The 18239-nt window shown below is 42.0% G+C and overlaps 2 protein-coding genes across 10 annotated transcripts in view; both read right to left on the bottom strand.

The window, feature by feature from the left end:
* Positions 1–1023: 1023 nt before the first annotated feature.
* On the bottom strand, positions 1024–6463 carry CCNB2 (cyclin B2). Its single transcript, XM_063169214.1, has 9 exons — positions 6349–6463; positions 4729–4857; positions 4524–4649; positions 3960–4130; positions 3725–3883; positions 3203–3439; positions 2262–2402; positions 1601–1711; positions 1024–1286 (listed from the first exon to the last, which is right to left on the bottom strand). Exons 1-9 carry the CDS (start codon positions 6376–6378, stop codon positions 1185–1187), a joined length of 1206 nt encoding a protein of 401 aa, XP_063025284.1. The 5' UTR covers positions 6379–6463; the 3' UTR covers positions 1024–1184.
* A 2193-nt stretch (positions 6464–8656) lies between these two features.
* RNF111 (ring finger protein 111) overlaps positions 8657–18239 on the bottom strand; it is a 52646-nt gene continuing 43063 nt past the window's right edge. For 5 of the 9 annotated variants that reach the window (XM_063169582.1, XM_063169581.1, XM_063169583.1 and 2 more), the window contains 4 exons: positions 12428–12520; positions 11411–11506; positions 10459–10586; positions 8657–9938 (listed from right to left, as the gene is read on the bottom strand). In XM_063169582.1, coding sequence (XP_063025652.1) covers positions 9821–9938; positions 10459–10586; positions 11411–11506; positions 12428–12520 — 435 coding nt within the window. In that variant the 3' untranslated portion in view covers positions 8657–9820. The remainder of the gene's footprint in view (positions 9939–10458; positions 10587–11410; positions 11507–12427; positions 12521–18239) is intronic. The other 4 variants (XM_063169578.1, XM_063169577.1, XM_063169580.1 and 1 more) reach the window with 3 other exon arrangements.

An 18239-nucleotide genomic window follows, 5' to 3' on the forward strand; every position in this document is an offset into this window, starting at 1 on the left:
TGCTAGGCTTACTTATCCCGGGGGACAGAAAAATCTCCTGCTTGAGGACAGAAAACCCAGTAGAGCTTTAACATCCTCCCACAGGGGAGCACTGAGAGGTCTAGGGCAATTCTGTAGTGTTGGGTTCTTGCCTTCTACATCAGAGCAAGGCGCACTCATGAAGAGATGTTGGAAGGGAGGTACTGAGTTCAGCATAACCTGGGGACTATCAAAAGGTCTATTTTAACATTACTTATACAAGATTATTTTAACAAATAGACATACATGAGGCATTGGGGCAGAAAAGTTGCATTACTTATATGCTTGTATTCCCTGGGCATACAAAAAGATGCTGACACTTAGATTAGAAACACAGACAAAAGCAAGCAAAGTGCCAAGGAAGTGACAAGCACTGCCTTATGCTGGGTTTGACTCTACAATCCCAGGTACAGAGGCTTATTGGAGAAGCAGGGGGAAAAGGATGTGGGCAAGCAAATAGATAATGAAAAACCTAACAGGGTTCTTGTCAGGAAGTGGAGGTTTCAAGGGTGAGCTGCTTTCAAAAGATTTCATGCCCACAGTTCCACATCTGTATTCCCTGCACAGCTGCTAGCATTACAGGAGACTTCCAGTTCTTCTACCTTCACTCCCTTTGTTAAGCACACAGAGAAACACAAAGATTTACAAGGGTAATACCTGTTAAAGATAGCCTACATCTTTCCCCACACTTGAAGATGGCTAACTCCAAAAAAAAGAAATAAATTCCAGTATGCTTTCTTGAAACAAGGCACTGAAAAAAGTACATATTTAGTGTTCTTTAAGGTACAACAAAAAAACCTGTCTGCCTCCTCTATCTTAAGAGTGAAATAAGTTAATAAATATAGTGCAATATATAAAGCTTGGAGATTCTCTCTGGAAACAACCACAGAGAATAATCAAGCCCATTTAACTGCAAGTTGTAACAATCACCTATTTAGTCAAATGTTCCACTTGGACATTAGATTGCAAATACGTAGGTTGTACCTTAAAGAGTCACACTCAATATTTAAAAGAAAGGAGTTTTATTTTTAGATAGAAAGCTGTATTACAAAGCAAATTAAAACGTCACCTTCAGTGTGAGTCGGAAGTGTCTGTGGGAGCTGGAACGCTATGTACAAAAGCAGGAGACAAAGTGCAAACCCCATCAGCCCTGGCTGCCCAGGGCTTCACAGCAGCGATGCAGCCAGATCCTTGATGACCGCACTGTTCAGCTGAGGGATGGTGCTGATGGTCAGTAGTTTGCTGCTTGCATACTTGTTCTTGATAGCCTGAAGAGAACAGAGATACAAAAGTTTCATGCATACACCATTGATACTCAGGCAGGTAATTTTGGGGCAGCTTGCCTGCCTACTTGAAAAACAAGCAAACAAACAAGGCTGGCACTGAAGCATTTTGCAAAGTAACAAGAGCGCAATTTGTCTAAAAGGTGTTGCTGTTAACATTAATGCAAAAGCCTCTTCTAGGCTTGTCAGAGCAGCTTATGCTTTAAGATAACATACAGAGTATTTACCTAAGGAGCTATCATATGCAGCAAAGATCATTTTGATAACATTAGAGAAAGGATTTAAATAGTTATATTTACCGTGTATTTTGTTAACTTCTCATTCACTTTGACTACATTCTTGGCCATATGTTTCATGGTCATCACAAGGCCATCTTCTGCATAGCCAGTGTAGTACTGCTGCTTTGTACCCTGCAGCAAAATGGTCACAAACTTGAGATTTGTGAGGGAGGAATTGCTGCTTGAGACACAATCACTTCAGGCAGCAAACACCCCGAGCTCACAGCTGAGCCTCAAGTGCTGGAAACTGTAGCTGTCAGTTGAAATGACAGATCCAGAGTCATCTGATGGGCAGAAGTCTGTACACATCAATTTCACAGACCATGCTTTTAGAGTGAGCACAGGATAAAAAAGCAACTACCAGCTGAATTATAACTCACGACTCATGGTCCATAACTTCATTGTGCTACATGTACTGCAAGAATTATGAAAATCTGCTTTTACAGTGTAGCTTCAGTAACTCAAAGCTTTCATGAGAAAACCCTTTTGTACCCCAGTATTCACAGAGAAAAGGATTGTGAGTTTTTACTGGTACATTCCTTATTCTACCTGCCACTATGCATCAGGCTGCCCACCCATCATTCCAGCACCAGCACTGTCACCAACTAAACACGATTTTTAAAGTACTTTTTTATTAGCTGGATTCTACTGAGTGAAGAACAAGTTTGATTAAAGTGCTCACCCATTTGGTGGGTCCCAGAACCCTCTGAGACAGGCACAGGGCAGCAGCTGCAATCTCTGAGGGCCGGTGGTGCACCATGTCATAGTCTACCAGGGTCAGCTCCATCAGGTACTTTGCCAGAGTGTGTTGCTTGGCATCGGCCTAGCAGGGTGAGAGCTTGTTAATCCACAGTTTCACTTCACTTTAGCATCATCACTCAGAATTGCTTATTGTGTTCAAAGAACAAAACAAAAATAGCAAAATCTTTACTACAGTTAAGGGACCATCCTTTTAACAGACATTCCTCGCAAAATCAAGACCAGCAGCCATTTGGAATTTAGACACAAAGTCAAGGGAGGAATTTTAACAGAAATCTGCAGTATCAGGTACAGCTGTGCCCAATTAGGGACACTAATGCTCCCTCTGTAAAGCAGACTAGGGAGGGGAGGTGTAAAATGACTTAGGGAGAAACTTGAGTTACCCAGTGGTCTGCTGAGGTAACTGACACCCACCTCAAGTGCAGACAGTCACTTGAATATAATTACTGAGGTGGAGAAAGAAAGGGTTGGGTCCAAGAGAAAGCTTATCTTTTGATTCTTAAATAACACAATATTTACAACCAGAAGTTACAAAGAACTGCAACACTGCTAGTGTTTTACTAATAAGTACCCTGATCACCAGGATTAAAAAGAGTAAAAGCAAGGCTTCTTAGTTTAACAGTAAAATTACTGCCACTAAGGCTGAACACGGGCATCAGTGAATAGAAAGGTGAAATACTACTGGCTGCCACAGTGACATTGCCGTGTTAGGCCACACGGTGGAGTTTCAGAGCTGAGCATTGCTTCATCCAGCATTTAAGCTGGAGGAGGAAAGGTCACATGATAAAAACACTAGAAGCAATCCTTACAGGCTTTACCAATAGAGGGAAGTGCTGGATAGTGGATAATAATACAAGTACCCACCTCCCCAGCTTTTGATGCTCTTCTTAAGAAGTGAATTGGAAGAGGTCGCCCCAGGTCAAAGTTTAATTCTTTAAGAATAATCATTTCCATTTCTCTAATTTCATTACTGGTGTAGGAATTGTCAGTAATATAAACAAAGTCTCCTACATCAGGAGACAAGATCTCTTCATATTTTGAAGCTACAAGCATCGCTGTTACGCCCACCAGCTGAAGCTTCTTGCGAGGTACTGGATGATTCTGCAACACAGACATTCAAAATGCAGGCCTTGAAGTGTCAAACTCTAGATAATCAGATTCATATTTATCAGTTTAGAATGATGAATGAGGTTTTCAGTCTAGGCAAAGGTGACTGTAAGGCTCAAAGAAGGCAGCAGCCTGAGTTAAGGTGCTGCACTGTCACAGCTCTTACACACAGAGCAGATCCTCCTGATCATGTGATTTCTAAAGAAAAGTTAAATCCTGAACTCCTTGACAACCGTAGCAAGTGAGTAATTGCCGAGCACGGCCTGGGGGAGATCTCACCTGCAGGAAGCGATCCATGATGGCCACACACATGTAGAGGGTCTCCTGCAGGAGGCGGAACCTCGAGTGCACCTGCACCAGCCAGTCCACCAGGATGGCGCGCATGCGCCCGTTGATCGTCCTCCCGTCCAGGTAGTGCGGACGGACAGACTGCTGCAGCTGGGGGGACACACAGGGGGTGGGTGAGCAGCCAGGCAACCCCCCGAGACACCAGGACAGCCCTGGGGCACCCTACCTCGAGCTCCCTCAGGTACAGGTAGATGTCTTTCACGTAGTCACTACACAGCTGGGGGTTCTCCGAGTCCTCGGCATCGATGTCTTCAATGTTGTTGAGCAGCACATCAGAGAAGGCCTGGCACAAATCCTCCTCCTGCATGGACACATCCATAGGGACAGGAGACAGAGCCTAAGGAACAGATCACATCTGTTAACACGGGTCCACTGTGTAAGTTTCACTGTTCCTTTGTTTCCATGTTTCACCCGTCACTAACACAACTTCTTTAGATGGAAGCTTGGGCTCCAGCACAGCAAGTTTCCAGTGATATTATACAAACACAGAATTCCAACATCTTCCAGTAATTGCCAGCTAAAGCAGAAACTTCATCCAGTACTTCAGCAGCTCATGCTGCCACTTGAACATCATGCATTATGCTTAACTACAACATGCATTAAACCAAAACCTCAGTACAGAGACTTTGTTTCTTCAGCAGGGGAATGAGATAGAGCCACAGATAAACTATTGTGAAGGTAGAGCTCAAAGTTGCAAATCAAATTAAAGAACAGTATCATCAGTTCCTACCTTTGGAACATCAGTTTCTTTGTTTGCTTCATTTACAGCAGCTGGAGCTTTAGGCAGTACAGTTCCATTTGTCACCTTGCTAGATGCTTTCACAGGCTTTGGAGATGTTTTGAGGCATTCTGTTTTCTGTAGTGAAAACATTTATTATTAGTACAGGGCAACAATCCAACTTCTCCCTGTATAGAGATTTCAAATGTTCCTTTACCTTAGATATGCGTGTTCCTCTTGTTGCAAACTTATTTCCTATTTCCTCCAAAGCAGACCTTTTGCCAGTCACTTGAGTTTTTGCTTTACTTCTAAGGTCAGGCACAGCATTCTCCGTCCCTCTACGGATCTAAAATGATAAAATTGCAAAAGTTTAAGACTCAGAGACCAACAACTTTCCAATGCCTGACTCCATTACAGACTTACCACCACTGTACCTACTATGCATTACTCAACCAGCTTTTACTTCTTAGCCAGTCACATATATACATATATTTAGAGGAAGAAGTCTCCTCTCTAGGTTCAGAGCACTGTGCTTCAAAACGGTGCTGTAAAAGTAGGCAATGCACCCTATCTCATACTTTTTAAGGTCAGAGTGCTCACCTGCAGTTAAAAGCTCTCACATTTGCACTTTGTAACTCTAGAAGCGCCCCCCAGAGGATGCATAAAGCAAATTCCTGGTTAAACACATACCGTATGAATTGAAAAGCTGTGCTGCACACGCAAAAACTAATATTCTTTGTTACGGACAGCAATTAAACCACCAGGCTTCAGTTTTTTTCGTGGAGTTCACTTTAACCCATTAGACAATCGCCACAGAAGCGAGGCTCCTGCAGTCCCTGCCTACGCCTCCCCCTAGGGCAGCTTTAGTTTTCCCACTCCCACGTTCCCCGCTGTTCTGCGGGGGAGGCGCGGGCGGCCAAGGCCAGCCCGAGGCGGGGGCAGCGCCCGCGCTGCAGGAACCGGGTCCCCTCCCAGCGCTGGGCCGCAGCTCGGCCCGGCCGCCGCCCTACCCGCCGAGGTACGGGGGGAAACCGGCTAGCCTGAGGGCCGCTCCCCGACCCCCATCGGCCTGAGGGCCGCTCCCCGACCCCCACCGGCCTGAGGGCCGCTCCCCGACCCCCACCGGCCTGAGGGCCGCTCCCTAATCCCCATCGGCCTGAGGGCCGCCCCCCGACCCCCATCGGCCTGAGGGCCGCTCCCTAATCCCCATCGGCCTGAGGGCCGCCCCCGGACCCCCACCGGCCTGAGGGCCGCCCCACGACCCCCGCCGGCCTGAGGGCCGCCCCCCGACCCCCGCCGGCCTGAGGGCCGCTCCCCGACCCCGCCGCCTTGAGGGTCGCCCTCGGACCCCCGCCGGCCTGAGGGCCGCTCCCCGACCCCGCCGGCCTGAGGGCCGCCCTCGGACCCCCGCCGGCCTGAGGGCCGCTCCCCGACCCCGCCGGCCTGAGGGCCGCCCCCCGACCCCCGCCGGCCTGAGGGCCGCTCCCCGACCCCGCCGCCTTGAGGGTCGCCCTCGGACCCCCGCCGGCCTGAGGGCCGCCCCCCGACCCCCGCCGGCCTGAGGGCCGCTCCCCGACCCCGCCGGCCTGAGGGCCGCCCTCGGACCCCCGCCGGCCTGATGGCCGCTCCCCGACCCCGCCGGCCTGAGGGCCGCCCTCGGACCCCCGCCGGCCTGAGGGCCGTCCCCCGACCCCCGCCGGCCAGGCCGCGGCCCCCGCGCCGCCTGAGGGCAAACACCGGCGGGGCCCTCTGTCGCCCACCTCTCTCCCCACTCCTCGCCCCGGCTGCTCCTCTGTCGCCCACCCGGTCCACCCGCCGCCCTCACAGGGGTACTCACAGGGGCACGGCGTGTCACCTGCAGCGCCATGGACACGAACACAGGGGGGCCACTGTTGCCGCTCCGCACAGAAAGGCTCCGCTCTCCAGCTAAACTAGCGGCCGCTCTCTCACGCTGCCGCGGGTCCATTTAAACACTGCCCTGCCCTACTATTGGACAACTTCGTACAATGCACGCGTCCGATTGGTCCGTCTGCACAGGCCCCGCTCCAGCAGGAAAGGGCTGCAGCGGCTTCCGGTGCGGAGGGCGCAGCGGCTCCCTCAGGCTCCGGTGGGGTTTAACCCGAACCGCACCGGTACCGGCACCGCGCCCGAACGGCCCCAAACGCCTCCCCGCGGGCGCTCCCCGCTCGCGACAGGCAGCCGAAGGTTCAATAACGAGTCCCGAGATTCAGGAACTTCAACGTGGTCTAAACCAACAGAAAAGTTTACTTGCAATTCTTCTCCGGAATTGCACTCTTAAAATAAGCACTGAATTCCAAGGTTCCCATTTAGCAGGATAATTTACTTCAGCTGAACGCTGATCCTTCACTAACAGTTTCTTCTTAGGCAGTACCTGCAGTAATACGTGTAAACGAAAATGTTTACGGATCAAGACTCCAAGAGCAAGACAAGGGAAGGGGGAAAAAATTGCAAAAGAAACAGATTTTGAATGATACCAGTCTAACATTTTATTTATTGCATACAAAAGGATTTCTTTTGACAATGGAATTTTATATGAAAAGTAATTTGATGCATACTGTTGAGAATCTTATCTTTAAAGATGCTGCAGAAAACTTAAGGCAATGCATCTAAGCATATAAAGCACAGTAAGTGGTGGAAATTTTCAAAATGAGACGCCTATTCCTTTTCCTTCCCTTAAACTATGGTTAAGTCACAACCTTCCGGAACAGAATTAAGCTGCAGCTTTTTAGCCCCTGCAATAGCATTAAGATCAGAACACTGTGATTCCTGACAAATACCTAAGTGTTCAGCATCACATTACAACGTTATGCATACATTTAAAAGCAAGACAGTATCAGTAGCTATTATATAACAAATCAATTCATGGATCACTAAAATACCTCTAGTACCAGGCACTCAAATTAGACCCATAAAATATTTCCTTAAAAAGAAAAAAAAAATCCCCCCAAACCTGTGCTTCTCTGTCCTGTAAGGAAGCCAAAATAGATTCTATCACACACCCAGGGTCTCAGTAACTTCAGAGGCCCTGGGGTTCTTTCCCATATCTCTCAAGTACCTTCTTGGAAACTTTTAGAAATGAGTATCATCAGTCTTGAAGCATTAGTGGTCAATTAACTTCTTTTCAACAGTCACTAGAAAACACAATGTGTCTGTTCAGTCCTTCCAGTTACTTTTATTCATTCTTTGCAGTGAACAGATTAATGCAGCTTCAACTATGCAGTCACTTTCAGTTTCCAGAATGTTCAAGAAGCTTTAGCATAAACCCAAGTCACGTTTTGAAGCAGTTCAACCTGTTGCCTCTCTCCCATATCCCCCATTATACAAGCGCAGTGGTTTTAAGTTCAGTTTCAGCAATGCCATTAAGCTTGAACAGGTCCATTTATCACACATGCTGGAATAAAATTTCTCTGTTTAAAGCCTCAGTGCCAGAGGTGTGAAGTTTGTTGCCAGCAATAGACACTGTACTCGCAAATGCTACTACTAACAGGTAAAAAAAAAAATCAAATAAAAGGGAAGCAGCTTTAACCATACAGAAACAGGCATCAAATTCGATAAGGTAATATTCATAAATGGATTTTTTAGTGTAAACATAAGAATTTATCTTCTAGGTTTACTGTAAACAGTTTTACATGTAATCTGATCATGAGAGACAAAGACAAGGAACTGAAGGTATTTATTATTCAATCCACTTACAAAGCAGGTGGCTTAATGCAAGCTAATTGGCATGTTCATATATGATCCCCAAGGAACATCTTTTCCAAAGTGACAGTAATGCTGTCTCGATGATTTTGCACATTTGCACTTTGCAATGCTGAGCACATTTAAATAAATTATAATCTATTAGATGTGAAAGAATGTTGATGAGCAACTGGAATCCTGATATGGACTAAAACCTCCTTCAAAGGCAAAATGTTTGTACATTATAACTTAATTCTATATACTATATTATGCAGCAAATCTTAACTATAGAAAATATTTCAATCAGTGATGGACTGTTGGTAATTTATAAAGAGGGAATCTATGATCAAGGCAAAAACTAGGGAACCACATAATTTGTGTCTCAGTTTCTACAGGAATTTTACAGGCTTTCAACTTACTAATGAAAAATAAAAACAAGAGACAAGTGGATTTAGCTAACTTTATTAACTTTAAATCTAATAAAAATCCCAAGACAAGCCTGGAATCCTTAGAAATTCTATGAATTCACGTATATAAACCCAAACAAAAACCCTGCAGCTTTAAGTCCTTATTGAATGGTTTTATATTTTAAAAAAACACAAACCAACAAAACCCAAACAAATAAACAAAAACATAGCAAAAAAAAAAAATTCCCAAAAAAACCAACCCTCAATGTGCGCAGATACTTCAACTTAAGTTAGCAGAAGACCAAACAGATTCTAAGCTCTTTTTCCATGTCCCTAATAACTCTTTCAGTCTGCAAGTATCTACAATCCAGCTAACTGAAATCAACATTTAGTGTTCACTAAGAGCTGTTTCACAGCAGCATATATTTAAGTTAGGGATTCAAATTTCTAGACACAGAAGAAAATGATAAATACAATCTGAACAGCAGTCTAAATGTTTAATATTGACATTCAAATATATCTGCATTGTGCTGAAATTTTTAAAACGAACACAAAAATCTGATCAGACAAAAACTCTGGTGATGAGTATGCTATATGTATCAGTCAAACTGAATATAATTCATATTCTGTTCCCAGTATTAAGGATGTTATTTGACTCATAACTGATCTTGTAAATATACAGCAGCCATTTTTTCCTAATTAAGGAATGTCTCAATACATAATATTATCCTTTTCTAGATGATCTTTATACATTTCAACTAAAATATATATGATCGATTAAATTAAGGAATTTAAGGTTAGTAATGAGTGAAATCATACTTTCAAAGCTTGATACTACATAAAACAAACCAAAAAAGAGACCACACAATTCTACTTACTAAAGCAGCTAATCTTGCCTGCAAGTCTGGGGTCACAAAGCCCATAATATGTGCAAACAAATGCAATACAAGGAACCATGCAAAAATACAGTAATGAATTTAAAGAAAAAAATGTAAAACAAAACAAATTTATAAATACACTGAAACTCAACTGTCTTCTACATAAACTGTAGGTCTAGCATTGGTTGTACCATATAGCAGAGCCAGCACTCTGGGTTCAATGCTTCCAAATCTGCGCAGGTAAGTCATGCCATCTTTGGTTGACTGCAGTACCAGCAAGGATGAGAGGGAGTGACAGGGAGGACAAGAGTTCTGGAAAGCAGTGTCAACTTTCACTAGGCAGCTGAGCCTCAATGTCCACTCTGCAAATGGGGCACTTCTTGTTAGTAATCAACCACTGATCTACACATACTTGGTGGAAAAGGTGCATACAGGGAAGGCGCCTGTCATCAGAACACAGAAACATCAGTGTTAATAAAGCATTTCCATATCAACAACCCCATTGGGAAAAAAACAGTGTGGGCTTTGCTACTGAGGTCTGCTCTTTCTGTTTTCCCAGGTTTCATAGCCTTTCCAGTTGCACATGCATTCTGTCTAGTTCCAAAGAAATGGATATGGGCAATGAAGTCAAGCATCAGCTGGCTTCTGCCATATTAGCCTGATTTAAACCTGCTGCAGTTTAAGTAGCATTACTCCAGAAACACTGACAGTCCTGATTAATTCAGGGCATCAGCTTGGGCTCATGTTATAACAGAGACAGTCAAATTATGGAATAACCCACACTCTACCTAATGACAATACAGACTGAACAATGTGCATTTTAAAGTGCAACTTGTTGTACTGTATTAGTTCAATGCAGTAGTAAACTGTAACTGTTAACCTAAGCAGTACTGCAAAGCAGGGCACCAGATTCAAGTATGGTGCCAAAGCCAGAACATTAACATTATATTCAGTGTTATTTACCTGACATCTTCACCTTCCTCCAATATAGACAAACAGATGGTGCACTTTTCCTCTGTGTCTTCTTCTGTTCCTTCCTCCCCATCTTGTTTGCAGTGCAGTTTCCTCTGTGAGAACCAATCAGTTGTTACCTTGTTAGTAGAGATGACATTATTGACAAACTGAGAAAAATCTGTTTTTGATACATATTCAACACATATTTCTTTGAAAACATTTTTAATACTTATTAAAATGTATTTGAATCAAAATGAACCAGCACTTGGAGCAAAACCCAGGACATTTCAGATTTAACTATTGTTAATTACAAAAGTCTACTCGAACCAGTCCTGCAACCAGTCCTTTTAGTTATTCTCCATGTTTAAATATCTTAATTTCATTCATGTAGAGGCAAACAAAAATCCTTTCAACCTAGTGTCTTGTCACTCTTTATCAAGTATGAAAAAACAGTGTCACGTGGATAGGATTGTATCTTATCATAGGCTGAACTCCAACTGAAAGACAACCCCAGTTACCAGAAGTCTGTACCCCAGTTCAAAACCTCTTGGTGTTCCAGTCTTCCCAGTAAAGGTTAAATTGATATATACCAAGCAGGTAAGCACTGTGAAGTGTTTACTGCAAACAAAGCTTTAGTTTGTGAGCTATCACTGAAGTCTGTTATTTGCTATTACCAGCAGTTATTTCACTACTCACAAGGCTGCTCATAAATACTGGACAAGTTAATCATATCAAAGCACTCCTGTTTATCACATCACAGTAGCTCTTTATCTAAGGAACTAATTTTAAATTTTCCTTGTGAAACAAGTGGCACTGTAAGCTTTGTTTACAATCCTTGAAATTTCAAGATACAGAAAACATGCCCTCTTTGAAGTTGATGTTTCTGCAGGCTTAAACTAACCATTCACATTACAAGTTCAAACAAATATTACAGACAGGGCACAATTTGAGAAATCCTCACCTTTTTGTATTTATGTGGATATGTGCATCTTTCTATAGTTCCCTGTGTTGCTCCACGATTAACATTGCCTAGTCGTTCCTCCAAGTGAATCAGCTCCTAAAAACCATGAAGGAATAAACAGTTTAAAAACTATTCTTTCAACTACATTGAGGAAGTATTAATTTTATTCTAACCCATTTTTAGAATGACAAACTCTTATTTCCCAACTTAATTAAACATGGGCAAAGCCAAAAAGAGTATGTTGTGTGGGAAAAGTGATGGGCTTCTGTAGAAAAACCCACACAACACAGTCTGGTATTTAAAGTTCTAGGGAAATACTATTTTATGACAAAAAAAATGAGTGTTTGTCAGATAGGAATTGCTATCAGTATGTTCACACATACTTCTGTGTCTAATGAGGAAAAAGGCAATTAAAACATGCTATGTAAATATTTGCTTTCTAACAGTCATTAAGGGTCTGAAGAGGAAAAAATAAAGTTGCTTAAGTTGAAATACAATGACTGATTTATTCTTCTCCAGCAATAAGTTTATTAGAACCATGAGATGTCACTGTAGAGATTTTCAGTGGACTAGGTCATTAACTCTCTGCATCTGATACCTTTTATGTTCTCCTGGCTTTTTTCCTTCATTCCATTTCAATTCCTGCACTATTCAACAGGACAGCACTGTTAGCATGGCCAAGATTCAGCCTCACTTGGAGGATCCTGGCACAGTTACTCAGAGACAGCCCTGCCTTCTCCCAGAATGTCCTACTCAGTCCTACTGATGGCTGGTGGGCAGAGCAAGATGTACTGTCAGGTCACTGCCACCTAACCTGCATGTCCAGGGCACCTTTTCCTGACCAACTTTGCAATTTGCTTTTGTCCCACTCTACTATGGTAAGGGCACTCTGTAAGTAAAGGATATTTTCTTTATGATTATTTTCCATCTATGTACAGAACTAGCTCTATCATACACCCTCCCCATATTCCCTCATGACACATTTTGACATATATCTAGTTTTATTCTCTTACAAACCTCAAAATTGCCCCTGAAAGGGCCTCTGAATGATGTTCCATCCAATCCCGATGAAATGTAACGGATGTGAGGGTAGCCCGCCATGTCTGGTACCTATTCAAACAGCAGATGTTAAGTTAAACCTATTCAGAACAGTTTCACTATTTTACTGTTCACTTTGAAAAGTTTAAGTTCCTTTTGCTTTCATTGAATCACTTTTTACACTACTCAGCCTAAGCATACAATTCCAACTGACAGCACAGCACAAACACCACTCTGACACAGCTAAACATAACCAGAAGCAGCACAGAAGTGAGACTAAGTCCTCTCCTGGAATCTCTCCACATCCACATTACAATTCTCAAGTCTCAAAATCTCAGCCTACATTATATAAGCCACCATAAATATCCACCTATTCTTGTAAACAGAGCACCTACCAGCTACACATGAAGTTACGAAAAGGACTTGCTACAGATTCTCAAATATAAGCTTTTGGTACTACAGAAACAAGGCTAAAAAACTCAGTCTGGGAAAAGCAGCAGATACTCTTATCTGACTCAAAAGAACTGAACATCTTCAAACACACTTTAAATTTAGAGGCCTATAAAAACTAACACTCAAAACTCACATCTAAAGTCAGTTAACTCTACATACACTCTACAGCCAAGCATCCACTAAACTCCTTGCACAGTAAGAGACAGAAGCAGTGAACAAAAGCCCAGTGCTGTATCCCACAGGCCCTTCAAGCACCAGCACCTTTACAGAGCAAAACTGAAGGATAATTTCTATAGCAGAGACCATCTGCACTGCAGGGCTGCTGCACTCCTTTTTTACCCCAGCAAGATGAGTGAATAATGGCATTGACTTTTTGTCAGGAACATTCCAATAGCAATCTTTAATGAATAGGCAAAAAAAATCCAAAATTATCAGCAGATGAGGTTTACTTCATCCCATAGCACACCAATAGGAAGATTGTAAGCAGTAATTCACTTGGAAATACTTGAGCACCATCTTCCTTTCTGTGCTATCAGCTGATAATGTCCCTGCTGTTTTATGTGACAGTTCTACATTCATCTCATGAGGCTGTTCACAAAACTGATACCCCAGATACTATTCATGAAGTCACATATTCACATGTTGCTCTTCTTTCCATCAAACACTTCCAAGTTCAACACATATAAAGGTGTAAAACTCAATGAATGCATTGTGGAAAAGCGCAGACCTAGACAAAGCTACCCACATCAAAAAAGAGACCAATAAGCTGCCTTGCTACAGTTTTCAAATCCAGTCTTGTACCTAAAGGCTGACAGGGATAGGCAAGCTTCCTCTGCCCTAAATATTTTTTTCCAGAAAAAAAGGCAGAATCTTATTACTTTAAAGCAGTTTACATGGTACTTGTTAAATGACAATGTAGTGCCGACATCTGCCACAATATTGATCTTAAATTTTAACAAGCAAGAGTAATAGAAACTGAAGGTGCATATCAAAACCCTTAATGTAAGTAATATCTGTTGGTATCATAGGCCTTACTGTTTGACAATATAAACTGTAGCTGTAACTAAGGAATTTTAGGGGAGCAGATTAAAAACATGCCGATTTGTAAGAAATCTGTCTGAAATAATCACTGATTTATGATTCATTCTGCATTTAAGCATGTAATTCTACTTCAGCTACCAATTACAGAAGAGGTATTTAAAGAACTAGGTCATTCATTCACACTATGAACATATTGTGCCAGGTTTCACTAGGCACAGATCTGTCTGGCCATCATTTGGGAAATTTTATTGTCTATTATAACACTGGCAATCAATGGCCACCACTCAAAGGAAGGGAACTCCTGACAAAAACTAACCTAAGTCCCAGAAGTGATATTCAATGCTTGGTGTTTTATTGACCAGGGTTTGAAATCAGTGTTTTGGAAAACAATGCATCTGCTAGTGCAGATACTGCATCATTCCAAGAGGTGCAAAGTCACAGATGTACTGCTGTAATGCCATAATGACAGTTCCACTGCCTCAGCAGTCATTTACCAACTGCAGTGACATGCACCTGGATAGCTCTTCTATATGGAACAAATTCTGCTACTGGAGACTAAGAAATCTATTAAAATTTACTTTAACAGTACAAAACCAAAAATTGTTCAGAGTACCTACCACAACAAACTATTGAACTCACGACAATAGAAATGTTGTGTGGGACAATATATTTGCATGCTAATAAATTGGCCTTCATATTATCCTGACAGGGCTGGCATAACACCTCTGCAAAATTACCTGAACATTCATTATGTATAGGCATTTTTATAAAACACCCTGAGAGCACAGCTCACATTTCTGGTCAGGTAAAATGCTACTCTGAAAAAACACCTCTAAGAACAAAAAAAAAAAAACAAACAAACAAAAACCCCCAGTTCTTTTACACCTGCAGAATAAGCAGTCTGCTAACACAGGAAGATTTTAACTAAGTACATTTGTGACTACAAGATAAAGATTTGCAAGAGAGAACTATCAATAATGATTAAGAACAGTCATCCTAAAATCCCTTTGATAGTTACCACCAAGCTTCAAATGCAAAAAGATTTCAGCTACCCTGAAGAGCTTCACACATAAGCAGAAGTGAGTTTTCACTAAGCTTTCATAAAGAATGTAAGAAAAAAGGAAAATGTTAAAGCTAATGAAGAATGTAAGCAGTTAAAGGCAATGCCAGTCTGCACTAAATGTTTGTATATACTCTTTTGGATGCAGTCAAATTAAAATATGTACTTTAAAGCAATATATTCTGGACCTGCAATTCCAGCACAAGTCTGCCAGGAACTGTAGAAGTATCATTTGTTTCTTGTTTTGCACTTTCTATTGATACTGTCCATGACCACAAAAATCTGCAGCAACTACAGTAATTCAAGGCTAAGTCTGAACCATTCACAACACAAACATTCTCAGCAGTTTGAAACATCTGACCTGCAGGGAAGGCTTTCTTTCTTACTACTCTCTCCTTTAAATATCCTTTATCTTTGTAGGATCTTTCTGCTTTTTCAGTGGAGAGATTCCTGCCCTGCATGGTACTACTAATCCTGTCCAGCCCAGCCTCCATGGTTCACATAAATACAATTTCATATGTATTAGAAAAATTACCAGTGTGAGCCTTTTCAGTGAACTACCTGCTCAGCTACTGTCAATACACAAGCAGAAGTAAAGCTCATCATTTAATGTCTTAAGCCAAATACAAACAGGGAAAAGCTGCATTTTCATAGAAAATCATTGGGTGAAGGAATCCAATGAAGTACCATCTGCTGCACAGATAAAACCCAGTGGTACCTGTGCCTTAGGGGAACATAAAATGAGCGCTCTTCAACAGTGTTTAATCTACAAAAAAACCAAAGAACAGTAATTCATGTCTATATTATTTAAAAAAAAAAACCTAGAAGCTTTTTCTTAAAAATGCAATTCTACTTGATGCAGCTAATCAAGGCTATTTCAAACATGAAGTTCATGTTGAACTACTCATACTAAATCAAGATACAGCCTTAAGTGTTCAGGTATTACACAGAAACTTGTGGGCTTTTGGTGTACAGAACAGCTGCATCTCTTAGAGCTGCAAGACCTGTATGACTACACTCTGAGCAATATTGTTCTGACCAGCACACAACTAACATAATGTGCTGGGATCTAGTGGCTTACACCTCCAAATCCCTAAGGATTTTCACAATTAAGTGCAAAGACAGCCTCAAACACTCTGAATCAATCCACAGGTAAAGGAACAAAACAATCCACAGTTAAAGGAACAAAACTAAGGCTCTGCAATAGAAGAAAAAGGGAACAGCATATTGAAGCTAGATGTGAAACACTTTTGTTTTTGTTTTTTGTTTTTAATATGATCCAAAGATCGACCAAGAAGCTGCAGGTTCCCATATAAATTAAGGAGTCTTTTCAAAGTTTGCATCTATTTCAGAGATATTTCTTATACCATGCCTAGCAAACTACAAAGTCCAAATAATTCCCCCACCACTCCTCACCCCTAAAATTCACATTCAAAAGGGCAGAAGAAGCTGGAGTCAAGAGTCTGGTACCCCATACCCCATAATAAATTACAGGAGTTGCCATCCTGCCCACTCTGATGTGGCAAACAGTGCTGGAGCCCCAAGTCAAAAAGCCTTTCATTAACAGTGCCAAAGGAGCAGCCAAAGGAACCCAGAGTAAACAGAAACAGAAGTGGCATCTAACAACACTGGTATCAGAGAAGAACAGGAACAGACGAGAAGCCTTTGTGTCCTGCATCCTTCTTTTCTAATGTTCCATTTGTTATGCCATGCACTGATCCTGAGTCTCTCTAAAAATGATCAGTTAGCAAAATTAGTACTTGTCCAGAAGGGATTTCATTCAACAGCTCTTTCCTCAGCACATACATGGCCTTAAAACAATAACAAAGTCTAAGCCATGGTCACAAAGTAATGATGTTAAATCCAGGAGGGAAGCAGCCTGACCTTTGGATAGATAGACGTGAAGAAAGCTCTTCCTAACTGCTTTTAATCTAGGACTCCTCCTGAAACAACACTTAAACAGGTAGAAGTCTCTTCAACCAAACTAGTAGGAAAGGAGATTTTGTTTCCCCAACCCTCTATTTGGACTGTCAAAGCTGCTGAACACTGATTATCTTCCCCCACATATCTTTATCATTTTGCCTCCCTGAGGATTAAAACTGCAGTCTGCATTCCAGCACTGAGTAGATGAAGATTTGGTTATCTGCATCTAATTAAAGTCAGAAACTGATACAGAGTTAACACAATATCATTAAAGCCCAAACAATCCATTATGTCCTTTACAGTCTGGAAGGGGTTTTAGTACTCCACTGCCAATTGCGCTGCAAGCCATTTCACAAAGTGGATTCAATACTAATGAAATTCTTAGTTGAGTGACTGCATCAGTTACTTTAAAAGACAACTCCCTCTCAAAAAAAGAACAGTTTGTGATATCTGCATCAAAAAATATGACTCATGAAATCCTCTGTTTAGTACCCTCTGTACTTGAAGAAGAAAGCACTCCTTAGAACACCAACAACTTTGCAGAGGGACTGTAATCACAGTTCATCCTCTCCTCCTCCACTCTAAAGTTACAGAGAAAAAAACAGGTGGCAGGTGCAAATAATCTGTTGTCTAAAACAGCACTTTTGTTTAAAATCCAGTCAAGTTTGTTGATGAAAAACTTCACTGACTACTTGCTCTCTATTCAAAATAAGTTTTGCTGACAGATCTGCTGTACTCACACATACATGAGAACAAAACCTGTGACTTTCTTTATTGCCATAGAAGGGGTAGAATCATCAAAAGGCATTTGTGATGCTTTGAACTCCTTGTATATATAACTTCTAGCAGAGCTCTACCCTGCCTTCATGTTCTCCTAGTGTGTGAATACATTTTATATTAGTCAAAGACTCTACACAACTTCAAAGCCACAGTGCTGGGTCTGATCACAGCAAGGCTCAAACCAGATCCCAAGCACTGGAAGAATTCCTGTGCTGCTCAGAGCAGCCTGTTCTGATCAAACATGCTGGCAGTGCACTGTGTGCAAGGCCTCAAAACACAAACTTCAGTTATCAGGATCAAATATACCTACACAAACACTTGCACAAATTTCTGTGCACTCAAAGACCCTCATTTCATCTGCCACTTTTACTAATTAGAAACTGCAGTTGCCAAGTAGAGGGGCATAAATCCCTAAAATATTTTATCACACACTCAGGAAATACTTCTGAACATTCCCTATCATAGCTTTCTTCTCTACTGCTAAAAAGATGAAGCGTGGGGTCCCAACTACTTGCTTACACAACATTTTAGCTG

This window comes from Melospiza melodia, chromosome 15, assembly GCF_035770615.1.
Source record: "Melospiza melodia melodia isolate bMelMel2 chromosome 15, bMelMel2.pri, whole genome shotgun sequence".
Classification (NCBI taxonomy): Eukaryota; Metazoa; Chordata; class Aves; order Passeriformes; family Passerellidae; genus Melospiza; species Melospiza melodia.